The sequence below is a fragment of the Pseudonaja textilis genome, chromosome 3 (genome assembly GCF_049901715.1).
Source record: "Pseudonaja textilis isolate UNSWEBS1 chromosome 3, rPseTex1.2, whole genome shotgun sequence".
Lineage (NCBI taxonomy): Eukaryota > Metazoa > Chordata > Lepidosauria > Squamata > Elapidae > Pseudonaja > Pseudonaja textilis.
In genome coordinates this window covers 54,378,784-54,403,375 of record NC_141992.1, presented here as the reverse complement: position 1 = coordinate 54,403,375, position 24,592 = coordinate 54,378,784, and the positions used below count along the sequence as shown (strand labels likewise).

Below are 24,592 nucleotides of genomic sequence, written 5' to 3'. Positions count from 1 at the left end.
TATCATCAGGTAGAACACTTAATAATAGTCATAGGGTACAATAAGCAATCAAATCATATTAGGAAACAGTCAATATAAATTGTAAGGATACAAGCGACAAAGTAACAGTCATACAGTCACAAGTGGGAGGGGATGGGTGATAAGGAGTGGTGAGAATAGTAATAGTAGTGTACACTTTGTAAATAGTTGAACAGTGTTGAGGGAATTATTTGTGTAGCAGAGTGATGGCGTTCAGGGAAAAACTGTCCTTGTGTCTAGTTGTTCTGATGTGCAGTGCTCTATAGCATCGTTTTGAGGGAAGGAGTTGAAACAGTTTATGTCTGGGATGTGAGGGGTCTGTAAATATTTTCACAGCCCTCTTTTTGACTTGTGCAGTATACAGGTCCTCAATTGAAGGCAGGTGGGTAGTAATTGTTTTTTCTGCAATCCTAATTACTTTCTAGAGTCTGTGTCTGTCTTATTGGGTTGCAGAACAGAATCAGACAGTTATAGAGGTGCAGATGATAGACTCAATAATTCCTCTGTAGAACTGTATCAGCAACTCTTTGGGCAGTTTGAACTTTCTGAGATGGCGCAGAAATCACAGAAATATGTGTGTGCATATGGGAAGGTAGGGCTACCTTTATCAGCCTAGTAAGTACTCATCTAGTATTTCTCTCTATTGTTACATTTTTTATAAGTGGACATACAGTTTGTTCTCTCATCACAATTTTTCTTTTGCTTATAATTTTATAGGCTTGCTGTCTTCCTTTCTAAATAGGCATAGTCAGCCTAGCTGTTGGTTGCTACATTTTAGTGACTGAGACTTAAAACAGGTAGGAATGAGAAAGTGTAAGTAGCTCTGCGGCAGCTAAGACACAGCATTGTGCTGCCAAAATCCTGATTTGTCTATCTGGGTTACATGCTTAGGTGGTTTCAACAAACAGTGACCTGATGGCAACAAAACAACTGGTTTCAGATAAATAGTCTGATCCCTTATCACTTTTATCAAATCAAAGTCAGATTTAGGACTGCATGGAAGACTCTACAGTAATTACTACTCTTAGATAAGGTTTCCATCCTGGCTGTTGAATAGTTCCTTACCTTGAATGGTACTGCCGATTTATAAGAATCAGGTACTTCCCAACTAAGTAGCACTGAGGTTTTCATCACTGCACTGACACGGAAGTTCTTTGCGAACACTGCAATTAAAAAAACTTCTCTTGAGCATTGTCAGAGGAACAACTAAAGGCAACTGTTATCCAATCCTTCACATCTTAGGTTTAAACTAGCACAGGTTTTTCATTTGTTCCTTTGGCTCTTCATTACAAAAAGTCAAAAGAGAAGAGTTACTGGGTACTGGTTCCTTAAAGAAATTCCTTTTTGAAGTTTGCATGACATCGGTTGTGATATAATGTTCATGTACACAGAAACAATGGGATATGTATTTGATCTGGAAAATCAATCATTGCAACCCTCCTGCCTATCCCTACCCTCCTCTTATACCTCTTATAAAGTATATTAAGACTTGAATAAGATAAGGTAAGACTAGATGGGATGTTTTTCACCCATTTTCTACCATAGGAATTCAGAATCTGACCACAGCAAGAGGTGCCTACCTTGTTCCATTGGCATTGTTCTTGATTGAATGCTGGGGCTGAGAGGTCCCGCTCCCTTGCTAGTGTGGGCTCTAACTCTGATGTCGTAAGTTGTATCAGACTTGAGATTGGTCAGAGTGATACTTTGTTCCTTAGTAACATTGGTCAGGTTTTGCTGGCTGTTTATGTCTCTGTATACAACTGTATAGTTAGTAATTTTTCCATTCCTCTCAGCCAGCAGTGGTGGATTCCAGGTCACTTTAGTGGTGGAGGTGGTAAGCCCAACCACCTCCAGGTTCTGGGGGAAGCCACTTGGTGGCTCCTCTGGAGTACTTATTTCCTTCTCAAACTCCTCCCCAGGACCTGCCCTATTCTTTGCAGACAATTTGAAGATGTAAGTGGCACCCTTGTAAAGTTTGGTCACAGTGTAGTGATCGTCATCTTTTCCAAACTGAATTACTATCATCTTCTCTTCATCAGCACATTTGTATCGCAGCATGTAGCCCAAGAGCTCTCCAACCATCTCTTTGGGTGGGAGCCAATTGATTAGGGCAGTGTTCATAGATGTTGTACTGATCATCATGGTAGGTTTGCCTGGGACTGTAGAACAAAAACAGGGTATTAGGCTATGAATGGAAGCGAAATTTAAATCTTGAAGCACTCCAACAGCATTAGAGATGAACCACAAACTGAATCCCAGCATCTACATAGATTTTGCCCACATTATGCTACATCAGATTGCAGATAAATAATCCCATACTTAAATGAATTAGAACGTTAAAAGCATTTTGTGCACCCAGGATGGCGCATGTGGGAAAAATCTTCCCAACTTCCAAAGTGCCCTGAAGTGGTTCTGCCCAGGAAGAGCTGTTCTTCATTGTAATCCTGAATGGGTAGTTCAGTTATTACTACTCTCTGTATTCCATACTTAAATAAAAATAAATAATTTTGTCCAAGGCTTTATTTTATGGGATGGCGGACCCTTTAACTCCAGGAAAAAAGAATAATTATTAACCTGGCATGTTATTAAGTGATGTAGCAACATGCAGAAGAAACCAAATTGTACCACAAATCATTTAAAATGCAGAAGATAATTAGCTTTATAAATATATCCAAAATTAACAATTATCCATATTACAACCAAAATCAGTATCTTTGAATTGCTTATCCAACTCTGTCTTAAATCTCAATGCATCTATCCAACTATCCGAGCATTCCTTGAATCTCAGCATTTGTCAAAATGTAGATAATGCAATCTTGGATAGTTTGAACAAGGTAAAAAGTATAATTATAATATAGCTATTTGGTTACTAGTATAAGTTACTGAGGACATGTCCAGACTCGGCTTTGGAATCCCTGCTAGTTTGATGCAGAGAAATTTCACAGTAGCAGTTATAATTTCACCACCTGTGTGAGCTCCTGAGAGAGGGTAGCATGCTGCTGGCAATCAAAATACACTGTGTTTAAGCTGATGAACTGGTTCCTGCTAGGAATGCTGATGTGATGGCTGTGCAAAAACCTGATGCCAAATTTTGTATGTGCAGTACAAATTAAGGGCTGCTCCCATCAAAGCTTAACACCTGCTGTATAAAATGGATGGTTTCATATCTCAGTTACACCCACAATAGACACATCTCTTTCCCCCTCATCAGGTGAAATTGATGTGTAAATCCAACCACAGCAGAACTATTCAGAGCCTGTTTACTGCCAAAATAAGCATTAGCCTGTGTTGGATTGTGGCACCCAGAGACGAACAACAGCACAGTAATATTCCACATACGGTTTAAGTAGGTTTAGCTAAGTTATGATGATGAAGTTCCTCTGTGAAAGCCATTTAGATTATGGAAAATGTTTTAACAAACTTTACTTGCTTAATTGGATACCCTGTTGGTAGGATGAACAGAATTGATATGACAGAGAAACTAAGAGAGGGCAGCACTAAGAATGGCACAAGGAGGGATTTTAAAAAAGTTTCTATGGAATGATTTTGTAGAACTTGGAACTAATCTAAAATTTTGTCTGACTACCTGGCATATATTAGATCAGAAGAGACTAACCCACACTTTTTGTATGACAACAATGCTCCAAAGATATTTCCCATCTCACTTGGCTTCTCTTTCTACCATTACATTAACATTTCTTGAACTAGTATATTCTTCAATGAAAATTTTTTTTAAGTCTGTTGAAATTTGGCAAATAACAAGACAGAAATAAATAATCTTTTCATTCATTGTATTTAATCTGCCAAGTTTTTAAAAAGAGCAAAATCTGAAACCAACACAAATTAGCATATTGTAAACAACCAGGCATCATTCCAAAACAAGAGACTACTACAGAAAGTTCTTTAAAAAGCTCTGCATTGTCTCATTAGATATACCTGGATAAGACTGTAACTACAAATCTTGATTAGAGCAGGCAGATCCAACTGTATCCTAGTGTGCTTTCTAGGATCTCTGTGTGTCCCCGAGTTCCATTCCCACCATCTGTTTGTTTGTGCTTATTTAGGTAGGAAGAAGGAACAGGCATAAGAAATGCAGCATTTCCTTAAACAAAGGTAACAATTTCTGTACTGCAACCAATTTCAGTACTCTTCTGTTTTCGTAGTTTTTTGTTCATTTCAAATATCATTTCCAAACAGGTCAACAGAGTTAAGTAATTATTCAGAAACACAGCTCAAAAGATACGATTGAATCCTAGACATCATTTAACTCATTACAATTGTATACTTCAGTGGTTTCCAATCTAAGGCATCACTGGTGGATTGAGAATCTAATATGGATATATACTAATACAGATACTAAAAGATTTTTTTTTAATTAAAAGTCTCAGGAGGCCACTAATTCTAACACTGTACAATTTTATTATTCATGCTTGATGTTGGCAATTTCAATATTTTTTAAAAGTTGGTGTTAATTTTTTTTTAAATTTTTGGTTATCTGAAGTATGGCATTATGCAAAAAATTTCTGTGCTGCATGGTGTATATAAAGACAGTGTTGTCAGGTCTTGGTCATATTGTGTTGATTAAAAGCTGTTGTGGTGATCCAGGATAAAGGAAAGGTTAGGAATGACAGACACAAACAGAAAGCGTCTAAATGAAAATATATGTTTATCACTATGTACCTTGTAAGGACATATAATTTCTTCTCCCTGTTTGGTATACTAAAGTTGAGATAATTCAATGAATTATAGATAGGATCAGAACAGACAAAACAGTGTATAGGACCATGAATGTCAACTGATGACTATATGCTTCAGGTAGACAACTTAGAGCTATCCTTACTATGAAATGTGGTAATGGCCACCAAGATACCATGTTTCTCATATAATAAGGCTGGGTCTTATTTTTTTTTGAGCCCCGAAAAAATGGCTAGGGCGTCTTTTCGGGGGTGACTTAATTCCCCCCCCTTTGCATCTTCGGGCGGGCGGGCGGCGATGGTTTGGATGTTGACCTCAGCGTTGGTGGGGCACTTCGTATCAGGGTCAACGCAGGCAGCACCATATCCGGGTGTGCAACAAAAGTGCTTCCTAATGGCAAGCCCCCCCACCATTCGCCCCCATTTCGCATATTTTAATATAGGCCTTAATTTGGGGGGAGGGGCTTAATTTCATTTCATGCCTATAAAACATGCTGGGACTTCCTGTTGGGGGAGGCTGTATTGTTGGAGAAACAGGGTAGATGGTTTTTGAAAAAAGGCAATTCATGGCAAATGAATCTACAAAAAACCTGTTAACTATGAGAGCTAATAAAAGATGAGGGATACAGTATCAATTACCAATAATTAACACAACAGTATCATTGTATTCCGGTTCTGTTTGAGACAACTGCTGGTTTCTAATACCTAGACAGGATGAAGTGGCCTTTGGGGAACAGAGGTCTGTATTTAGTTTAGTTCCATTCACTACTACTTGCAAATAGTCTACAGATGAGGTAAAAGGGATAGAACTTTCAAATATTCCCAATTTTTCTGAAGATTTAAATTTCTGCCATGACTCCAACTATATCAATGATTCAAGCAGCTTAAAAAAGATAATAAAGTGGGCCTGTCCATTGAGGCATCTTGTAGAACAAATGGCTTACCTGCTCCAGTTGTAGCAATCACTTTGGCCTTGCTGCGGGCCCCATCCCCTTTAGTGGTATAGGCCGCGATGCTGACAGAATAGGTAGTTTCTGGTAAAAGGCCTCCTATGATGGTTTCCTATAGGGAGAAAAAAGATATCATATATCAAACAAACAGAAAAGGAAATAAGTAGCAGAGCATACTCTTAGATCTACTCTGTAGTCTCAGATCTACTCTGGAGTTTTCCTCAAACAAATTTAAAAGTGTGTTTGGTTTCAAGCTCTTTTAGTTCTCACAGCTAATAAATGTCTTCATTGAAACTACAGAGTTAATATTACAAATTGGAAAGGCAAGCTTTTTTTTAGATTATAAATACAAATTAAAAACTTCTCTTTTTTCAAATCAGGTATACAGATATTCAACTTTTTTCTTTTAATTTGGGCAAAAAATCTGAAGTTTGTAGAACCTTATAATTATAATGCAATATGACAAAAGTTACTTGTGGTCTGATAAGTGAATGGTGTAATTTAGCCAACAAACATCAAAGTAATATTTCTTAATTGAATGTCACCAATGAAGAACCAAAGGCTGTTGAATAGCTAATAAAGATAATAAATCATCCCTTAGTGAGGCTTTACCTTGATGTGATTGTGTTGCTAGCATGTTCTGAGAAACGTGAGAGCTATACTAGACTTTCAACCATCCTGGACAATGTCATCAGAAGAACCAGATGAAGAGTGTCTCTCCCATAAACAATATAGTGAGACATAACTTACAGAAACCTATATTGGATCAGTTATTACTTGGGTCAATAAGACTATGTTGGGTGTTGGAGTTTCTGGACATCTGGTGACAAGTGGACTACAGGATTCAGACTGTTGGCTGAGCAACCAGGGCCAGCAGCTGCAGAACTACTGGAAGAAAAAAATTCTTATCCATTGCAAATATAAAAAAAACTGAAAACAAAGAAATAATGATTTGCTACTACAAATCCTATTAAAAAGGGGATATTTGAAAAAGGATCCACCAATTCTGGAAAGAACATCAGAATCAGAAATAAAAGAACAGCAGCTGGCAAATCAGCATCAATTTGTAATATGGAATAAGATACTCAGAAAAGTAGAATTAGTAGAACTGCAAAGGTCTGTCCAGGCCAAAGAAAGCTAAGCTTTACTGGAAGTAGCTAAGACAATAGAGACAAACAAGGGAGAGTTGTTGGTAGAGGAAGCCAGACTAGCTATTAAACCATTCTCATTTCCAAACCAGGCACCCTCTCCTCTAACTTCTTAAAAACAAAGAAACCCCTAAATGAAAAATACAGGAGGAACGGAAATGAAGAATAACTGAGCATCTAGAATAGCACAAAAGCAACAGAATAAGTTTGCCTGATTGAAGCTTGTTAAAAAAAGCAGCTTGAACAAGCATTAAAAGATGCCAATACTGTAATATCAAACATATGCACCAGCTCATTACAAGAAATAAACCAACTGATGTACATCATGGTTGCAATTATAACTGAACACCTGTGATGCAAAAACAACAAAGAAAAAAAAAGTCAAATAATGTACCACCAAGATGGAAGATTAGACTAGAAAACAAGATCAGCAAGATACAACAGATGAAAGAAAAGAAGCTGAAGAACAAAAAGACCTAATCAAGAAACATCTCCTAGAAACAAGGAAAACTAAGAAAGCACTAAAAATAATAAGGCAGCAAATAATAGCTATAGCCAAGATGATGAGCAGATATGCTCAAATTCCACACTGCAGAATCTTCAATTTCAATTGAATCTGAAAAATTTCTACCAATCCATTGATGGAGAAACGGAAGTAAACCAATCAGCATCTGACAAAGAAAAGCCAGCTCAGTTCATGGAGCAGCTATGGAACAATCCAAAAATATATAATTTGTATGCACCTTAGACAAAGGAGGTGGATAAGAATAAAAAGAAGCTGGAGTGAAATAACTTATAGTAATAGCAGAAATAGTACAAGAGAAAATTGCAAGGAAGATCAAGAAATGGTGAGTACCAGGAAAGATGAATTGCATGGTTTTTGATTGAAACATCTGATTGGTCTATAATGACTCATTGCCAAGCAGTTTAACAACATACTGCAAGGACAGGAAATGGAAGATTGGTTAACATCTGGCAAAACTTTCATCTGATAATGAAAGACCTAACAAAAGGGATTGCACCAAGCAACTAGAGGCCAATTACCTGCTTTCCAACAACTTTCAAATTGCTAACCAATGTGACAGCTGATGCAGCCCAACAGCATTTAGTTTAAAACAAGCTCTTTCCACCTTAGCAGAAAGGAAATTGCCCAAACAGCAAAGGAACAAAAGATAAGTTCAAATATAAAAAACATCTGCCAGACTATCCCACTTCCTTTACATGGCCATGTAAAAACACCATTTAGAATAGAATTGCTACTTAACAGTGACCAACTAAACAGTCAAGATATTGCAAGGTAGTTTGGACTGGACATATATGCCATCCTCTTCATCAACAGAAGAAAGGTAATAAAAAGTAAGGAATCAAGATGCCCTATGGAAATAACCTCAAGAGTCTGGATGAAGACCATGACTTCAAGCTGACAACATGCTGAAGTCAAGTAGAAAGTTAGAAATAAATACAACTTGAGAGTGAAGAGGATCTTAAATCCAAACTCAGAGGCAGAAATACCATAAAAAAATTTACACTTTGGTAATTTCAATTGTTAGATACACAGCTGGAATAATGGACTGGACTCAATCAAACCTAAAAGCCCTAGATAGGAAGCCCCAAATATAATGACAATGAATCATGCCCTTCCTCCAGGCAGCACCAAATTTTACTAACCAAGGAAAAATAAGAAGGCATGGAAGATTGCAGATACATGAGACAGGTGACGAAGAAAAAAGGGCAATGGAAGAAAATTTGATAGTAAAGAAGATGCACTGAAGCTACCATGAAGGCTTACTGTCTCTTTCCAAGACCGAACTGGCCTACAAGAAAGATCAAATGAACAACAGAAAAGCAACATGGAAAAATAAAGTATTACATAGTCAGTGCAGTGAAAGAAATGGCAGGCAAAGTACATAACCACAAGATCTGGCAACCGCTAAGAGAGGAAAATTGAAGAAAGAGACTGCACAAGATCATGCCTGAAGAACGAATGCATACAAAGCCAAAACTGAAAAGACAGCAACAGACAGCAAATGCCGCCTCTGTAAAAAAGCTGAAGAAATAATGGACCACCGAGTTAGTTGCTGCAAGAAGATCACACAGGCTAATTACAAACAGGATGACAAAGATATCTGCAAGAAAGACCATTTGCCTGCAAGCAAGAACTAGTGGGACCACAAAATAGAAGAAGTCATAGAAAATGAAAATGCTAAAGTGCCTTCCTTGGGCCTTTAGAATTCAAACAGACAGGCATCTGCCATAACTCCCAGATTTAACAATTGTCAATCAGAAAGACAAAATAGTTTGTATAGTGGATATTACAGTATCTGAAGATAGCAGAAGACAAGAGGAAGAACTGGAGAAATACAATGAAGACTTGCAAACAGAAGTAGAATGACTGTGGCAAAAGGAAGCAAAGATAATAATAGTAAATGCCTTGGGTTCAATCCTAAAATATCTGGAACACCACTTGAACATCATTGGCATTGACAAAATTGTAACTAGTCAATTGCAAAAGGCAATTTTACTTGAAACATCTTGGGATGATACCTTCAATACCATCAAACATCTGCCTATTCCAGATCCTTGGGAAGGATTTGGTAGGTAGATTAAATGCCAAATCCAGTCTAAACATCTGACTAACTGTATAATTTGTTATGACTGTCCATCCCAGTCTACTTCGGGCAGTCTACACAATGTAAATGCAGAGTTAAAACATTCAAAAATATAAAACAAAAGGGACAGCCCAAATTAATAATAACAATAAAGACATGATTAGCCTCATAGACACATTAATCCCAGACCTGGGAACAAAGCCCTTGTTAAGGGCTTTTTGGAATTCCTGGGGACTGGGTATCATCCGTATCTCTGGAAGAATGCTGCTCCAGAGGCCAGAAGGAGCAATAGAAATGGCACATTTCCTCAATCCCACAATATAACAACATTTAATTGAGGGAATCCAGAGCACAATCATTCTGCCCAAAGTATTGAGCAGGCAGAAACAATTGGAGTAGTGACAAGGAGAGATTAGTTTGACTCCATCTAATTAGTAATTTATCTGTTGGGTCTGAAATTGTTACATTGATTCTCACCTCAATACTTCCACTTTTCTTGCTTTAACTTGCAATGCTTTTCTTTCAGTTTGTAAGACTTAAATTTTACCATGTCTTTCCTTTTCATTTATATATAAAGTGCTTTCCAGCATCACTGTTTATTGAATGTTAATTGCTATGAACCACTTATGGGAGATAATTTTTACTTTTAGAAATGGTTCCAAAATTTAACAGAAAGATTCCTCAAATCAACAGGTCATGCTACGCTATATGCATGTGGTGATAGGAAAAAATCCATGTTGCTATGTATCTCTTGGATACATGGCAAAAACAAAACACAAAGAACCCCACCATCAAACCTCAGGGCAGGGCAGGAAGCTAACATGACTGTGATTACAAAAGGAGCAATAATTCTAAGTGGCAAGAAAGCTTTCTTACAGAAGCCTGCAACACATACCAAGCTTACCAAAATTGGGATCGGCAATAAGATCGTGGGTGAGGCTACCAAGTTAATTCATTTGCCGTTATATGCCCAGGTGTTCAATAAAGTACCCATTCCATAAATGGAGAAAATAGGTTGTAACAACAACCAAAGAAAGATGTAAACTCCTTAGAAAAGAAAGACATGGGATGCTAGTTTTCTTTTCTCACTGATGTACTCACAATTTTGAGTAAGTGCCTAATCACATTTGAGTGGGTGGAATTGGCTTTGTAGACTGTGGCTAGGGAAAACTATTTGTGAGGTAGTTCACGTGCTTTTCTAAACAGAAGCCTTGTTTTCACCTTGAATATATGAGTTAATAATGAGCAGTCTGCAGCCTGATTAATCAAAGTCAGTTGATGTGTGAATGCAAGACCCGTATTTAATTCATTGCAAGAATAAAGGTATTTATAAATGAGAGCAAATTTTCCTATTTTTTCTTGCATGGAGAAAGCAGAGGGTTGTGTTCGTATAGCAGGCTAACCAAACCCCAGATACCCCTATTCATTGCATCTATTTGCAGGCAAAGCCACTGTGTGAAATAGAGTTCATTTGCAAATCAACAAGCTGTGTGGTTTAGTATGCTATGCAAAAACATTCTGTCACAGAATTCTATAGGGAGCAACCTGCTTAAAAGGGATCAAAATGTTTTCAAGCAGAACTTAAAAATATTAATTCTGTACATGAGTATTCGGTACAATTGAATATTCAGGCACAGAATCTCATCAAATCTGTACTGTAATGGATAGAGCAGGACACAGAGGTGGTATTCAGCAGGTTCTGATTAGTTCTGGAGAACCGGTAGAGGAAATTTGAGTAGTTCAGAGAATCGGCAAATACCACCTCTGACTGGCCCCACCCCCACCTATTCTCTGCCTCCTAAGTCCCAGCTGATCGGTTGGGTCTTCTTTTGTTGCCCTGCACAGGAGAACAAAGCTGAAACAGAGCATGCTCCATCAAAATGAACTTAGGAAAAACTAGCCATGTATCTGGTGGCTTAAGGCATTTATTACATGTTTATTACATTTATTACATCTTATTACAGACAAAATGGGTGAAGAGATGCATAAAGTATTGTTGGAGGGCACTCATGAGCAAGTCATGACAGTAAGGGTGGTGAAATATCACTATTTATATGGTTCTTCCATGCCCATGTGTTCAGCAGCCTTGTTTAGGATGACCCAGGTCCTTTTGAATAGAACAGGCTCAAAGGTCTACCTATAGGGCCATTTGGAGGAATATGCTGGGCATCTATCTGACAAAAGGTTAGTGGAGTGGGGCGGGAATGGGGTTTTGCAATAACCTTCCCTCAGAGTAGGGAGGGAATCAGGATTTTGTATTATCCTTCCCCTGCCATGCCCACCAAACCACGCCACAGAACTGGTAGTAAAATGTTTTGAATCCCACCACTTTCTTGATTTCTCAAAATTGTTAACATTTCTTCATTGTTTTCATTTAGAAACCCAAATTAAAAAACACCAATCAGAATGACACAGGAATCAGAATAGGAAAAGATTCCCCTTTCCCTGAAGTTTGCATGAGTGACCTGAATCAATCAAATAAATTAATCACATCAATTAAAATAACATGGAAAGAGAAGCTAAAATATATAGCACTACAGGCTATAAACATCGCCCAAAGAAATAGTTAATACCACGTTATACACAAAAGAGATATTCTTACATGCTATTGGAGAAAGTGAAGTAGGAAAAGGAAGGAAAGAGAAAAAACATAGATTGGGAGAAAAGAAAGGTACCATTCCAATGATTGTAGGCATAAGGCTGTCACTGCAAACCCCTTCTAACATCACCCTTCTGTTTAAGAAGGAATGGAAGTCACACCAGCTGGTTTAAGCACTCTCTTTCTTCTTCCTTCAAATTTATATTTCAAAATTATTTCAAACTTTTTTTTGAATGTGATTGTTTTTGTATTGTAGCCCATATTTTTAGCCAAATGTCATAGCTGAGAGAGCAAAATATATTTCACGATTGGGAACAATGAAGTTTAAAGATTGTGTAGAACTGATTTTGCCATGTAACCAGTTGGGCAAGGACAGGGAAGAAGGGCTTGCTTCCCCCTTCATTTTTCTTAAATTGCATTGCAACAAGCAGGAAATAGAGATGACAGAAATGTCAATTGCTTTTCTGCATTATTTGCAATCTAAAGGCCAATTTATTCAGGGCAATTTATAGCTGGTTGAAGCTCCAGAGTAACTCCTCAAAGTATCTGAGAATTGACGGGGATGTTTTGACAGCACTATGCACAAAAGACTTCACAAGATGATCCTCAGAACCTTTTGATCCAAGCCAACACACTAATAAATGGTACTTACGTGGTCAGCAGAGTCCTTAAGCCTCAACTGACGGAGACGAGAAGGAGGAAAGAAAATGGAGATAGAATAAGGAATGGTGATGCGGATTAACACATTCATACGTGAGGTTTGGCACTAGCAAGATCCAATAATATATACCGTTCTTCACAAATGTATCTCTAAAAATGTAAAATGTGTTAGAGCTTGATATTTAACTTGCTCCCCCTTCATTCCCGTCACAAAGCTACACAAGAGAGCTTGTCTTTTCAACTTGTGCAGAATGATGACAACTGCAAACCTCAGTATATCTAGGCATGCTCCATCAAAATGAACTTAGGACAAACTAGCCATGTATCTGGTGGATTAAGGCATTTATTACATCTTGAGTAGGCATTTATTACATCTCACGCAGGGGTAGCTACCTTGGTATACCACTGATGCTTCAAACAAATCTCAGAATCTTTCACTATTTACTGAGGAATCGTGAAGAGACAAAATGGGTGAAGAGATGCATAAAGTATTGCTGGAGGGCACTCATGAGCAAGTCATGACAGTAAGGGTGGTGAAATATCACTATTTATATCGTTCTTCCATGCCCATGTGTTCAGCAGCCTTGTTTAGGATGACCCAGGTCCTTTTGAATAGAACAGGCTCAGAGGTCTACCTATAGGGCCATTTGGAGGAATATGCTGGGCATCTATCTGACAAAATCCCTCAGATCTGCTCCAGCCATGGGCCAGTTCCTGTGGAGCAGGGATGTCAAACTCAAGGCCCATGGACCAGATTCGGCCCACAGGGTGCTTAGATCTGGCCTGCGGGGTCACCTTGGAAACAGTGGACTGGCCTATGGTGCCTCTGCCAGTGAAAACTGTGCTCAGGAAGGTTGTGTGCGGCCTTCCCGAGCTCTGTTTTCACTGGCAGAGGGTTGCAGGAGGCCATCACAGCTGAAAACTGAGCTTGGGAGCTCATTTTCACTGGCAGAGGGCTCGGACCACCATCTGCGCTCTAGACATGAGTCATGTCAAGCTGGTCATGCCCCGCCCCCAAGGTCAAACACATTCAATTTCATTGAAGGCCATATCACAAAGCCTGATGTGGCCTTCAATGAAATTGAGTTTGACACCCGTACTATGGAGGTAACTGGGGTACAGTTTTGCTTTGTTATTTGGAAGGGTACTGATCCGGTTTGGGCTGAGGAAGTGGACAAGACTTTATGATTGAGCCTGCCCAATGTATATTAAATCCATGTCTATACACAAACTTCTTATCCTGTTTCTTCCTTTCTAGCAAAATGTGTTCATCTTTATTCATTTCCATTCTTAAATCAAAGAGGTAAGGACTGCTGGGGATTATTTTTAGTTATAGGTGGATATTCTGTAGTTTATTACACGCTTTGGATTATTTCCAAAAAGTGGGTTTTAGGATAAGGACATTGCTAACAATAACAATCCTTCTCCAAGGAACAATATGGAATAAATATATCAAAATACAACATATATACATCAACACTGTTAAAGACAATGTGTAATCAGTGAGTAAAACATTTAGAACTGCCTCACAATTTTACAATTATAGTATTTCTTAAAAGAACAGGATAGAAATATGTACAATGAGCCAGAAAAATGGTGGTGCATATTCAATTTTAAGTTTTTTATTAACGGTTATACTGACAACTTCAACATGCTATAATCTTTCCCTTTCATCAGAGGAACCTCTGTTTTAGGAGAATCTCTGTGATGAAATCAGTTACAGCTAAATGTTTGAATTTATAAAACTGCTACCTACCAGATAAAACAGTTCACTGCTAAAACAGCCCAATTGCTTCTTAAGTATTTAGTGTCACTGAGTAAGATAAATGGCTTTTAGGGAACCAAAGACTTTGATAAAAGTATCGGCTGCTGTTACTGCTTAGAGAGAGGTAACCAATGCAAGCAGAGCTAATGTTGGCAGTTGATATCACCAAATCTACAGTTCTAGTAAGAGCATCAAATAGATTAACTTGACCAGGACTAGCCTGAGATTTATTTTCCGCCCTGTTTACAAGCTTCTGCAAAGAAGGCCTGTCCTAGCACTAAACATGGTTGTTGAATGCACATTCTTTACTTTAGCTGTCTGATTAAAGAATTACAGTGTGTGAGTTGGGCAGCCATATAAATCTACTTAATAAATAAAATAAAATTCTTTTAAGAGCAGTGAATCTCACATGGGTCTTGTTAATGAAGCCAAACTGAATAGCCAAATAACTCACTTTCCACAAGAACAGTTGCTACCCAGGACCCACTTCTCAAGAGAGCAACAGCTATTTTAAAGTCTTATTTCTGAGTTTATCTTGTAAGTTGTCTATCAGTGTAGACACAAGGTAGACAATTAAATATCCTCCAAATTTTTTGGACAATTCTCATAAATTTCAGTCAACCTGACTAATCGCAAGAGTTGAGGAAGTCATATTCAGAACCAGGAGGATGCATCATGTTGTCTACTGTTATGTTTTTATTTTATACTAAGTAAAATGCTTTTCTATCTTGGCAATTAAAATGAACACAATAGGGTCAAGTATCAAGTATCAAAATATTCTGTGTCTTGGCATCTTGATTACAAATCAAAATATTCAAATATGACTGAAAATCACAAAATATATTGGTAAAAAAAAAGTGCAGAGTAAAATATAAATGTGTGTATACAGAATGGAATACAGCAATGTGATTTCTCTGATACTGGGAATCCAATGTTACTGTCAGATTAGTACATTTAATTATTGTATTAGAAAATGTTCTGTTGCAGCTTATGCAGAATATGCTTATGTGGTAAAGTATACAGTGGATAATACTATCTCCTGAACTCTGCTAAATTAATACATACAGGCAAATCCTTGAGATAAAATCATGCTTGTCTGTCCATGTAGGACACAATGATTGACACTGTCCTGTTAGCTACTTATCAGCCGGAGACAGAGACACAGCACAGAAATTTACTTAAGTACTAGTTGATAACCCGGTGTTGCCCAGCTATTTATTTATTCCAATCCTGTATTAGACAGGAAAATCTTGTAGTCGGGAGTCACGCTGTTGTACTGTCTCTCGTGCAGTGTCACAAGTCTTCTATTCCTCTCCTTGGGAGTTTGTTGTCTACGCTAGTGTTTCATTTTTTTTTGATTGCACTTGGCCAATCACCTGGCGTTTCCTTGGAGAGCCCCCAAGGAAAGGGAGGGAGAGGGAGCCCCCTTGTGGAGTACTGTGAAGCCATTACCATAGTAAGTCCACTGTGCTGTACAATAGAAGCCATTTTAAGATGCACACCCACACCGAGGGGTGTTAGGGGTGCCACAGTATTTGTTTCCAAAGGGTAAGTCATCTGTGTACCAAGTTTGGTTGACATTGCTCGAGTATTCCAGAGTTATGCTGGAACATACACACAAACACACCCATACGTGTGTGTGTGTGTGTGTGTGTGTGTGTGTGTGTGTGTGTAAAAATTTCTCTTACGGAGCAGTCAGTTATTAAGTCTGAATGAAAGAAGGAATAAATAGCATATTTTAACTTTCCCTTCTATTAGTTTTAAATACAGAATGCATTCTATACCTGGCAAAATGTTCCTCTAAATATTCTTGACCAATGTGTAACAAGGAGATGAAGGGAAAAAATGAACTAAATGACAGAACAGTATTATTTACCAACACAATGCAAAAGCTCAGTGCATTTCTGATAATCTTCTCAAAATTTTAGAAGGCAATATGATCTGAATGGTCAATATGAAAGCTGATTGCATTTCTGATTAATGCAATAAATGTTCCCAACATTTTAGAGAGTGGTATTATCTGAATGGTTTTCTAGCTCTATGAAAGTTCTTAGGCAGCTGGAACAAGTACATGATACATGGCTACACCTTTAGCCTTCAAGTCTTTCACCTGACAGTGCTTGCAGCTTTTCCATCTGTCTGGTTATCGTCCAAGAACACCCACCCATATTAAAAAAAGGCAAGTGCCTAAAGGAAGGACAGATTATTGTAATTCCCATTCACTGACTGATTCCTTGGATGAGATCCAGAATTAGAATGCAAACATAGTTGACTTATTAATTTGCTAGGAATCCCTTGCTGTTTAACTTTATCCCAGTATAGAGCTTATATTTCTATAAGAAACAATGACTGCAGACCAATCCAAAAATATCCCGACAAATATGTGTGAACAGTAAGAATGAAGCCTCTTTCTATCAGATAATTAACACAAATCTAATCTAGCAAATAAGACAAATAGAAAGCTTTGCAAGGCACAGTCTTAGACTGTTATACTGCACCTCCATTTGTTGAAGGATAGGTATATACAAATTCCATTTGCTTTCAAGAAATAAAAGGCAAATCATATCCATGAAGGATAATCAGAGGAATGAAATATAGATAGATAGATAGATAGATAGATAGATAGATAGATAGATAGATAGATAGATAGATAGATATAGTATTCAGCTTTGTTTGGGTATTTTCCCACATCATTATAGATGTGCTTTTAAAGTTGTAGCGACATTTTGGCAGAATCTCATCTGCCATCATCAGGCTTGTGTATTGATGATGGCAGATGAGATTCTGCCAAAACGTTGCTACAACTTTAAAAGCACAACTACAATGACGTGGGAAAATACTCGAACAAAGCTGAATGCCATACATGTAAGTACCCGCGAAAACTTAAGAGTGTATGTATGTATGTATTGAGGATCAAATCTTTAACCCTAGAGAAATATGGCAAACTTATGTATTTTACCAGCTAAAGGGACAACTTTCTCAGAGAAAAACCACTGTGTATCTTCCCAGATATGAAAATTTTGAAAAGATTCATAGAAATTCTGATGATCTAATCCAAGAAATATAATCCTATGCTAATAGGTTCTTGTTTTATTTCTCCTTAATTCTTAGGATGGGCTTTATTTTCCAGTGTATGAAAGATGTCTGTGATTTATTTTATTTTCTTATTGTTTGCTGTGCTTTTCTCCCTGTTGAGAGAGATAAATAATTCAACTATACTTAGGAAGCAAATCAATTAGTCTGTGCACTTGTCTTGTAATTCTACAGGGTGCCATTAAAAAATCTAGCTCACAACTGATCACCCCCATCTTGCAACTGTAGAAACCTTAGCATGAATCCTCTGCCCCTCCACCCATCCTTCCTGAATCCAAAAGGTATTTTACAACAAATAAGTTCAAAACAAAGACTTAGTTTCTTCTTTATTTCAGTGACATTATGAGTATAGTACTTATGCTAAGGAACTCCTGACAAAATACTCAGCTGCAAAGAGATAATAGGCAATGCTTATATTATCCTGCTCCCTTGAATTCATTAAGAAGGACCTTAGATTTCTCAAAAATCATTTTATTCTCGTCAACCCTTTCCCTACTGCTGTCATTTCAGAAAGTTCTTTGATTTGACAACTCATGTCAATCAAATATAACAAATTTTATTAACACTTGTAGTAAAATACAGAACCTCCAATAAAGCATAAATTTATTTCCAGCATATTACTGAAGAATTCCAGACTTTCCATTTAGGATGACTTAATTAACATTAGAAGGCAATTCTGAAACTCATTCAATCCATTTTTAGCAAAATTAGCAACATTTAATAACACTTAACCTTTTGGATGTGTTATTCAAAAAGTCAATTTAGTTGTATTTTCCTTAAACCTATTCCAACAAATTGATTTCTTTAGATTAATCCTATCTTTTCATTCATTACTTGAATTTCATTATTTGAGTTTATACTTGCAAGCTCTAGTTACTTGGTGTTGTATACCACATACTGTGCAGTTGGCCTTAACTTCTAAATTTATTTAGAGTAAACATAATGAATCTGTGGTCTTCTAGATATATTTGGACTGTAGCTTCCATTATCCATGACCAATAACTCTGGGGATTAATTCAGAGGGGATCAACACCACTGGGATCATAGATTTCCCATCTGTGTTAGAATTTTAACCAGTCCAGTGAACAAAAAATAAATAAAATAAAAACCACTGACGCGCTGGTAATTCTGCAAATAAGTATGCATAGTCATCAACAGCAGGCTATACCTGGGATTCTGCTACCATGACATCTTTGATGACATGTGGTCCAACTGGTTCATTATTCTCCATTTTTACATAGGTGACTTGGTAACCTCGAATTTGGCCATGCTGTTTGTTGGAGATGGGTGATTTCCAGGAAACACGAATTGCTGTTGAGTTCACTGACTCTACCTCCACTTTCCGTGGGGGAGCACCGGGCACTGCAATGTACATAGGAAAACTTAGTTAGAGAGAAATCATCAAGTTACCTCTAACCCTGGTACCTTAATTGTGATTGCTTTCTCTATTCCCCACTCTTCTAATGGTTTTCTCAGGAACAAATATTTCTCTACATGCATGTCTGTATATAAAGACATGTCAGATTTCAAAGATTAACAATGTATGGCACACATGTACAGCATCTCCAATGGTCTAAGATATCCTGTTATTATAAGAAGATGCAAAACTTTCCTCAGAAATCTAAGGATTTCCACACGCACACACCCTGTCTATTTGCATTAAAGAGTGAGCTGAGAACAGAAGCAGATTTATTAAGAGGAAAGAGGCATTTAGAACAATGGCTTACAGTCAGTTGCTCCATTGCTACAGCAAAAGGCAGTTCTGAAGATTGAGATGCCTGCTTATGCTTCCAGGTTATAAAGTGCTTTTTAATAAAAAGTGAAAAATGGCAGTTGCCTGAAAAATTTCAATTTTCTTACAAGAAGGTACCTTTTCATAAGGCAGTATACAACCTATTTGCTATTTGGCAAAATTGCATTCTTATTATTCTGGGTTCTTACACCAAGATACAAAAATATCAATGCAAATCAAAAAAGAGCACAGAGGGAAGGAATGGAGGAATGCTCTCTCAAAGAAGCTTCTCCTTCTGCATATGAATGGGCAATGTATTCATTTTAGAGTCCCCCCACTTGCCATACTGCTATTCAGTCTTAGCTTGGAAGGCCAAAACAGCATTCAACTTTTGCAAAAGCAATCCATGGCATCCAAAAGCACACAGTGCCTCAATTGTTAGTACAAGAGGAAGTTAATTGGAGACTGGGAAGTGGGTGATATCTGCAAGAATGATTTCAGAAAAAAGATATGGTTGACTGATAGTTGCTCAGCTTTAGGCAACATATTATTTTTCACAGATCTCACTCCTAATTGTAAATAGTTACTTGAAAGTTACTATTTTCAAGGGAAATCATGATTTAGCAAAGAAAAGGAGGAGGACAGAATGCGGAATTATGTATGTTCTTCAGGCTTTCCTCCCCAAAAGTGGAAAGCAAATGTAACAGTGTCTTAACAAACTGATCCCTTTTCTTATTAGAGTTGGTTATGCCTTGAATATTGCTTGTGACAGCTCTGCAGGGCCCAGCTACCATGAATCTTACCTAGAGAGCCTTATGCTAATGGCAACTACCCAAGGATTGACTTATGTTGGGTTAGTACATGTCACTCCAATTATAAAAACAATATTAACTACCAAATACATCTCAAGATACAAAAAAGGATTTCAACCACCTTACATGCTATTTATGAAACTTCAGTGTTATTGGAAGCTTTCAAAATCACCCCTGACAAAGCCTGCTTGGGAGAGGTAACTATGCAGCCCTCAGATTAATGTTTCAAGTTTGCTAAGACATTTCTAGGGTAGTAGCTTCCCTCTAGCTGAGGCTTTGCTAAATGAGAGCTAAAGCAAACAAATCAAGCAGCAGAACCCGCCGATGTGTTTCTTTTCCTGGGAAACAGCCCCTGAACATAGCTATGCATAGCTTCCTTGAATTTCAGCAATGCAAGGAGTAATACAGCAGAGGCAGTAAAACCAAAGAATGCCTGCTCTCAGTTTAAGAGTGGTTCTCTTCATCCTGTGTTTAGTTTTGGCTCTCCAGTATTTTTAGGCCAGATTGTAACATAACAAGTGCCAGTTGCTCTGAGTAGTAAGTCAATTTCTAAACAGGAAACTTAAGCTGAGATCTACTGACTTGTCTACCTAATACAATGCAATGCTTTGCTTCAATGTGTCCCAGATATAGAGTTAAGAAGTAGATCTGTATAGGCAGCAGCATTCTACCCAACAGAACTTAACCCCACATGGAGAAGACTCTTATTACTTATTGATTGACTCTAGCTTCACATTCTAACTGAATATGATTACAAAGGAGCTGTCTTATTTTTTTAAAAAAGTGAGCACATTGTTGTTTATATATTGTAGGGTAAGATCCACGGTGTATTCCTAAAAAAAAACTTGTAATGATTGATAAAATCCCTGTTACCTTTGACCATGCGTCAAAACCTACCGTCTTCATCAGTGCGAACAGAGACAGGGATGCTCTCTGGTCCAGGACCAACATCTGTGTGAGCCCTCACCCACACTTTGTACTCTGTCCATTTCTCCAAGTTGCTGATCTCCCAGCTGGAGTGCTCATGTCCAATGCCCTCAACCACATGCTTGGTGCTGTCCTCTCCTTCCACTGCCTGGTATGCGATGGAATATTGCGTGATGACTCCATTGCGGCTATGAGCCGGTGGTGGTACCCAACTTACCCGGATGGTGGTAGAGCTGATGCTTACACATGCGACCTCTTGGGGTGGGGCAGAAGGGGCTAGGTATAAATAAATGAAGTGGGAAGATGTAGGGAAATGATTGGGCAAAACATAACCAAGTACGGCGAGATCTTACCCAGCCAACAGAGATTCTCCTAATATAGAAGAAAGTTTTTTAAAAATATGTATGTACAGGAATTAAGTCTACATGTGCCATTCACAGGATCACCAGTTGTGATTACCATAGTATAAGTGTGCCATATATAGAAAAGAAAGTTAGAAATCACAGGTCTTAGAAAATACTTAAAAACAATAGAAGTCCCCAAGAAAGAATGTGAGATCTAAAAAAGATAACAAATGAACCAAGAATAATGTGTCACCTTTAAATAATTCAGTGATATTCTTTCTGAGGAGTATTTGAGCAGTAGTTTGCATGGATACCTTTTGCTTAAATTGCTTAGTACATAATCCTAGAATACAAAGTCTACTGAATCTGATGTATAGCTCCATAGCTTGGATGTTCCTGGCTTGGAGTTGAAACAAGAATTATAAAGACCATGAAGAAAGTTTTTTAAAGAGATGAAAACATGATTTGCAGGATGGAAATATCACTAAGTAGTGAAGGAAACTTAAAATATAACTTTTTTTATTTGATAAGCAGAACAAAAATAAACTAGCAAACCGCAGAACAGGAATGTTTCATATATTAAACTGGAGGAAAGGCAGATCAAGACAGTTATTAGGAAAAAAAACATAAGAATTATGTGAAAATTAAACTTAAAGCTACACTTTGAATTGCAAGGACCAACATCAAACTCAGAGATACCTGAGCATGCTAAAGGTATATGAATGGCACCTAAGCAAAAGTAGAGAGACAGAAACCAGCAAGGCAATATTGAAAGAAATGGCAGAAGAAGCTAAACAATTTCTCAAAGAACTGACAATGGAATACTGTCAGTCACTTGAATGTAAAAAAGTCACTTGAATGTAACATTTTTGATCTAGTCACAACATTAACAAACAATACTAAACAATATACAAACTCTTAATATGGCAAGGAGAAAAAAGATCCAGAGGAAGAGCTCGGAGAATTGGAAAAAAGAAAAAGAAAATACTGGATCTCATGGGAGAATGGCTAAACTACCTCAGAAAGTGAAACTAAGAAAACAATGAAGACATTTAAAAACTTTTACTACAAGTATCGCTTCCTGTTTAAATGTCAACTATTTCTCAGTTGTCAGATAGTAAATGTATAAATGTGAAAAAGGAGTTAGATATAATGCTATTCAATCATTCTTTTCTCAACCAGATCAGATTATAGGAATCCTTTTATGATTGATTGTTTCTGTTTATTAACTGATCATGTTGGGTCAACTATTAGTATTGTCACTGTAAAAAAGTAATTAAAGTGGCATAGTAAATGATCATAAAATTCTCTTAGGAAGCTCACAAAAAGGCTCAAAGTTTCCATATTAAAAGATTAAGCAGGGTATGGGTATGAAATACACAACACAACAGGCAAATAGCAAATGGTTTAGATGCCATTTTATAGTGTGGTTATTGCCCAAATTATGGGAGCTAATTTTGCTAATTTTGATGATCAGAGGGCAGGTAAAGATAATGAAACTCAACTCTTTTGAACTGCTAGTATTAATTATAAGCAAAAGCTGATAACTTCATAGCTTTGTTGAAAACATACTATTATATTTGCGAGTAAAGAAATATAAAAGAGATTTACAGAAAACTGAGGAACTATAGGAAGCAATATGAGATGAAATGTTTTAAATCAATGTTTGAAATGTCAAAGTGCAACTCTGTCAAAAGTGATTTATTTCTGATACTCCAGTCCTCTCAAAATGGCTGCTATCTACAATATATCTTCACCAGTCTACCAGTGAGATGTAATTATACTGGTGGAATATCCAGCAATAGAAACTTTCTGGAAAGAAAAACGAATTGAGTATATTTTCTTTTCTCCTTTCTTTAAAAAAACTGCTGAACATCAATAAACGCTGAATTTACAGCTCAGCCTGTGCACTGTTTCCAATAGAGGTGCATTGTTTCTAATTATTTACTTGTTGCAGGTGCCAGAAAAAACAACAACAAAACAAAACTTGCAAAAAAAAATGGGATCCTGTCACTAGACCTATGCTACCATGATAATTCTGTTTTATTAGATGAAAATAAATGCAAATATTTCTTATGCTTTCTGAAACATATTTATTGCTATTAGAGCTGTACAATAATGCTTCAAAAATAATTGGGGAGGTTATAGGTCCCACACAAGCATAGCATTTCTCCGCTCCACATTGCTTCAATTTTTAAAATGCTGTTTAAACTAAAAGAGGATGCCGCTTCTTTAAGAATTATATTAACTTTAAAGAGTGGACTCCTGACAACAATATCATCTTTTATTCAGACTCACGTGGAATTCTGAATAAAGTTGTGTGCCTATTATTGAAAACAAACATACATACATACAAACAAATAAGAAATAGCCAAGAGTTGCTGTGCCTGTGCAAACTGGCAAGCACTTTTTTCTAATCATTTTGAAACATCCTACTACTTATTGTTTATACAATAAAAAGAAGAAGAAAAGAAAAATCCTCCATAATCATGAATGTGATCAAATGATGTTCTTTGCTATATGTATTTTCCACTGTAAAATGGAGAAACATTCATTTCAGTATCCGTGTTCCCAGTAGGCTGTTTTTTTTAATGATGTTTGATGTCCCAGGATTCCAAGTTATGAAATTTCGTTTTTGATGTTTCTTTTGTTATGCATGTTAAATAAAATTATTTTTAAATGATAAAGCAGGCTTGCAAGCTCAATTTGCCTAGAAATTTGGTTAGTAAAAGAAAAAAGTCAAGATCGTAAAAGTCAAAGCTAAAGAGAAAGGAACATGAGGTACCAAGAAACAGATAGAGAACATGCAAGTTCCCTGGGTACAAACAGCTAAGCAGTTCCTTCTGCACTTTACTCAAACATTTTGGAAATTGGGATTAATTGAGACAATTTTTGTTGATGCTACTTGACAAAACTCATGGCAATTAGTAAAAAGAGAAATGAAAGATGTTTAACAATGTACAGTAAGTGAACCTTGTGAGGCACAAAATTACTTTTGACTGCGGATAGCTAATGGCTGGGTAAGAATCTCATCTGTGAGAGTGCTAATACACAAACAGCAAATTAACATTAGAAGAGGTTAAAATAAAATTAAACAATGGAAGCATAAAAAAATCTGAATGAGATAAAACATCTATACCAGCATGTATCTAGATATTATGCACAGTCAGTGTCACAACGTTCACCATGTTCATACAGACAACATGATCGCATTTGCAATGCCTTGAATAAATTTTCCTTG

At 37.1% G+C, this 24,592-nt stretch overlaps 1 protein-coding gene across 8 annotated transcripts in view; it reads right to left on the bottom strand.

Annotated features, from left to right (window-relative positions):
• Window positions 1–24,592, bottom strand: part of PTPRF (protein tyrosine phosphatase receptor type F) — a 542,470-nt gene that overhangs the window by 52,727 nt on the left and 465,151 nt on the right. For 4 of the 8 annotated variants that reach the window (XM_087929754.1, XM_026706994.2, XM_087929753.1 and 1 more), the window contains 6 exons: window positions 20,978–21,283; window positions 18,705–18,898; window positions 12,671–12,697; window positions 5,657–5,774; window positions 1,599–2,177; window positions 1,084–1,181 (listed from right to left, as the gene is read on the bottom strand). In XM_087929754.1, the coding sequence (XP_087785880.1) occupies window positions 1,084–1,181; window positions 1,599–2,177; window positions 5,657–5,774; window positions 12,671–12,697; window positions 18,705–18,898; window positions 20,978–21,283 (1,322 nt within the window). The remainder of the gene's footprint in view (window positions 1–1,083; window positions 1,182–1,598; window positions 2,178–5,656; window positions 5,775–12,670; window positions 12,698–18,704; window positions 18,899–20,977; window positions 21,284–24,592) is intronic. The other 4 variants (XM_087929755.1, XM_026706995.2, XM_087929756.1 and 1 more) reach the window with 3 other exon arrangements.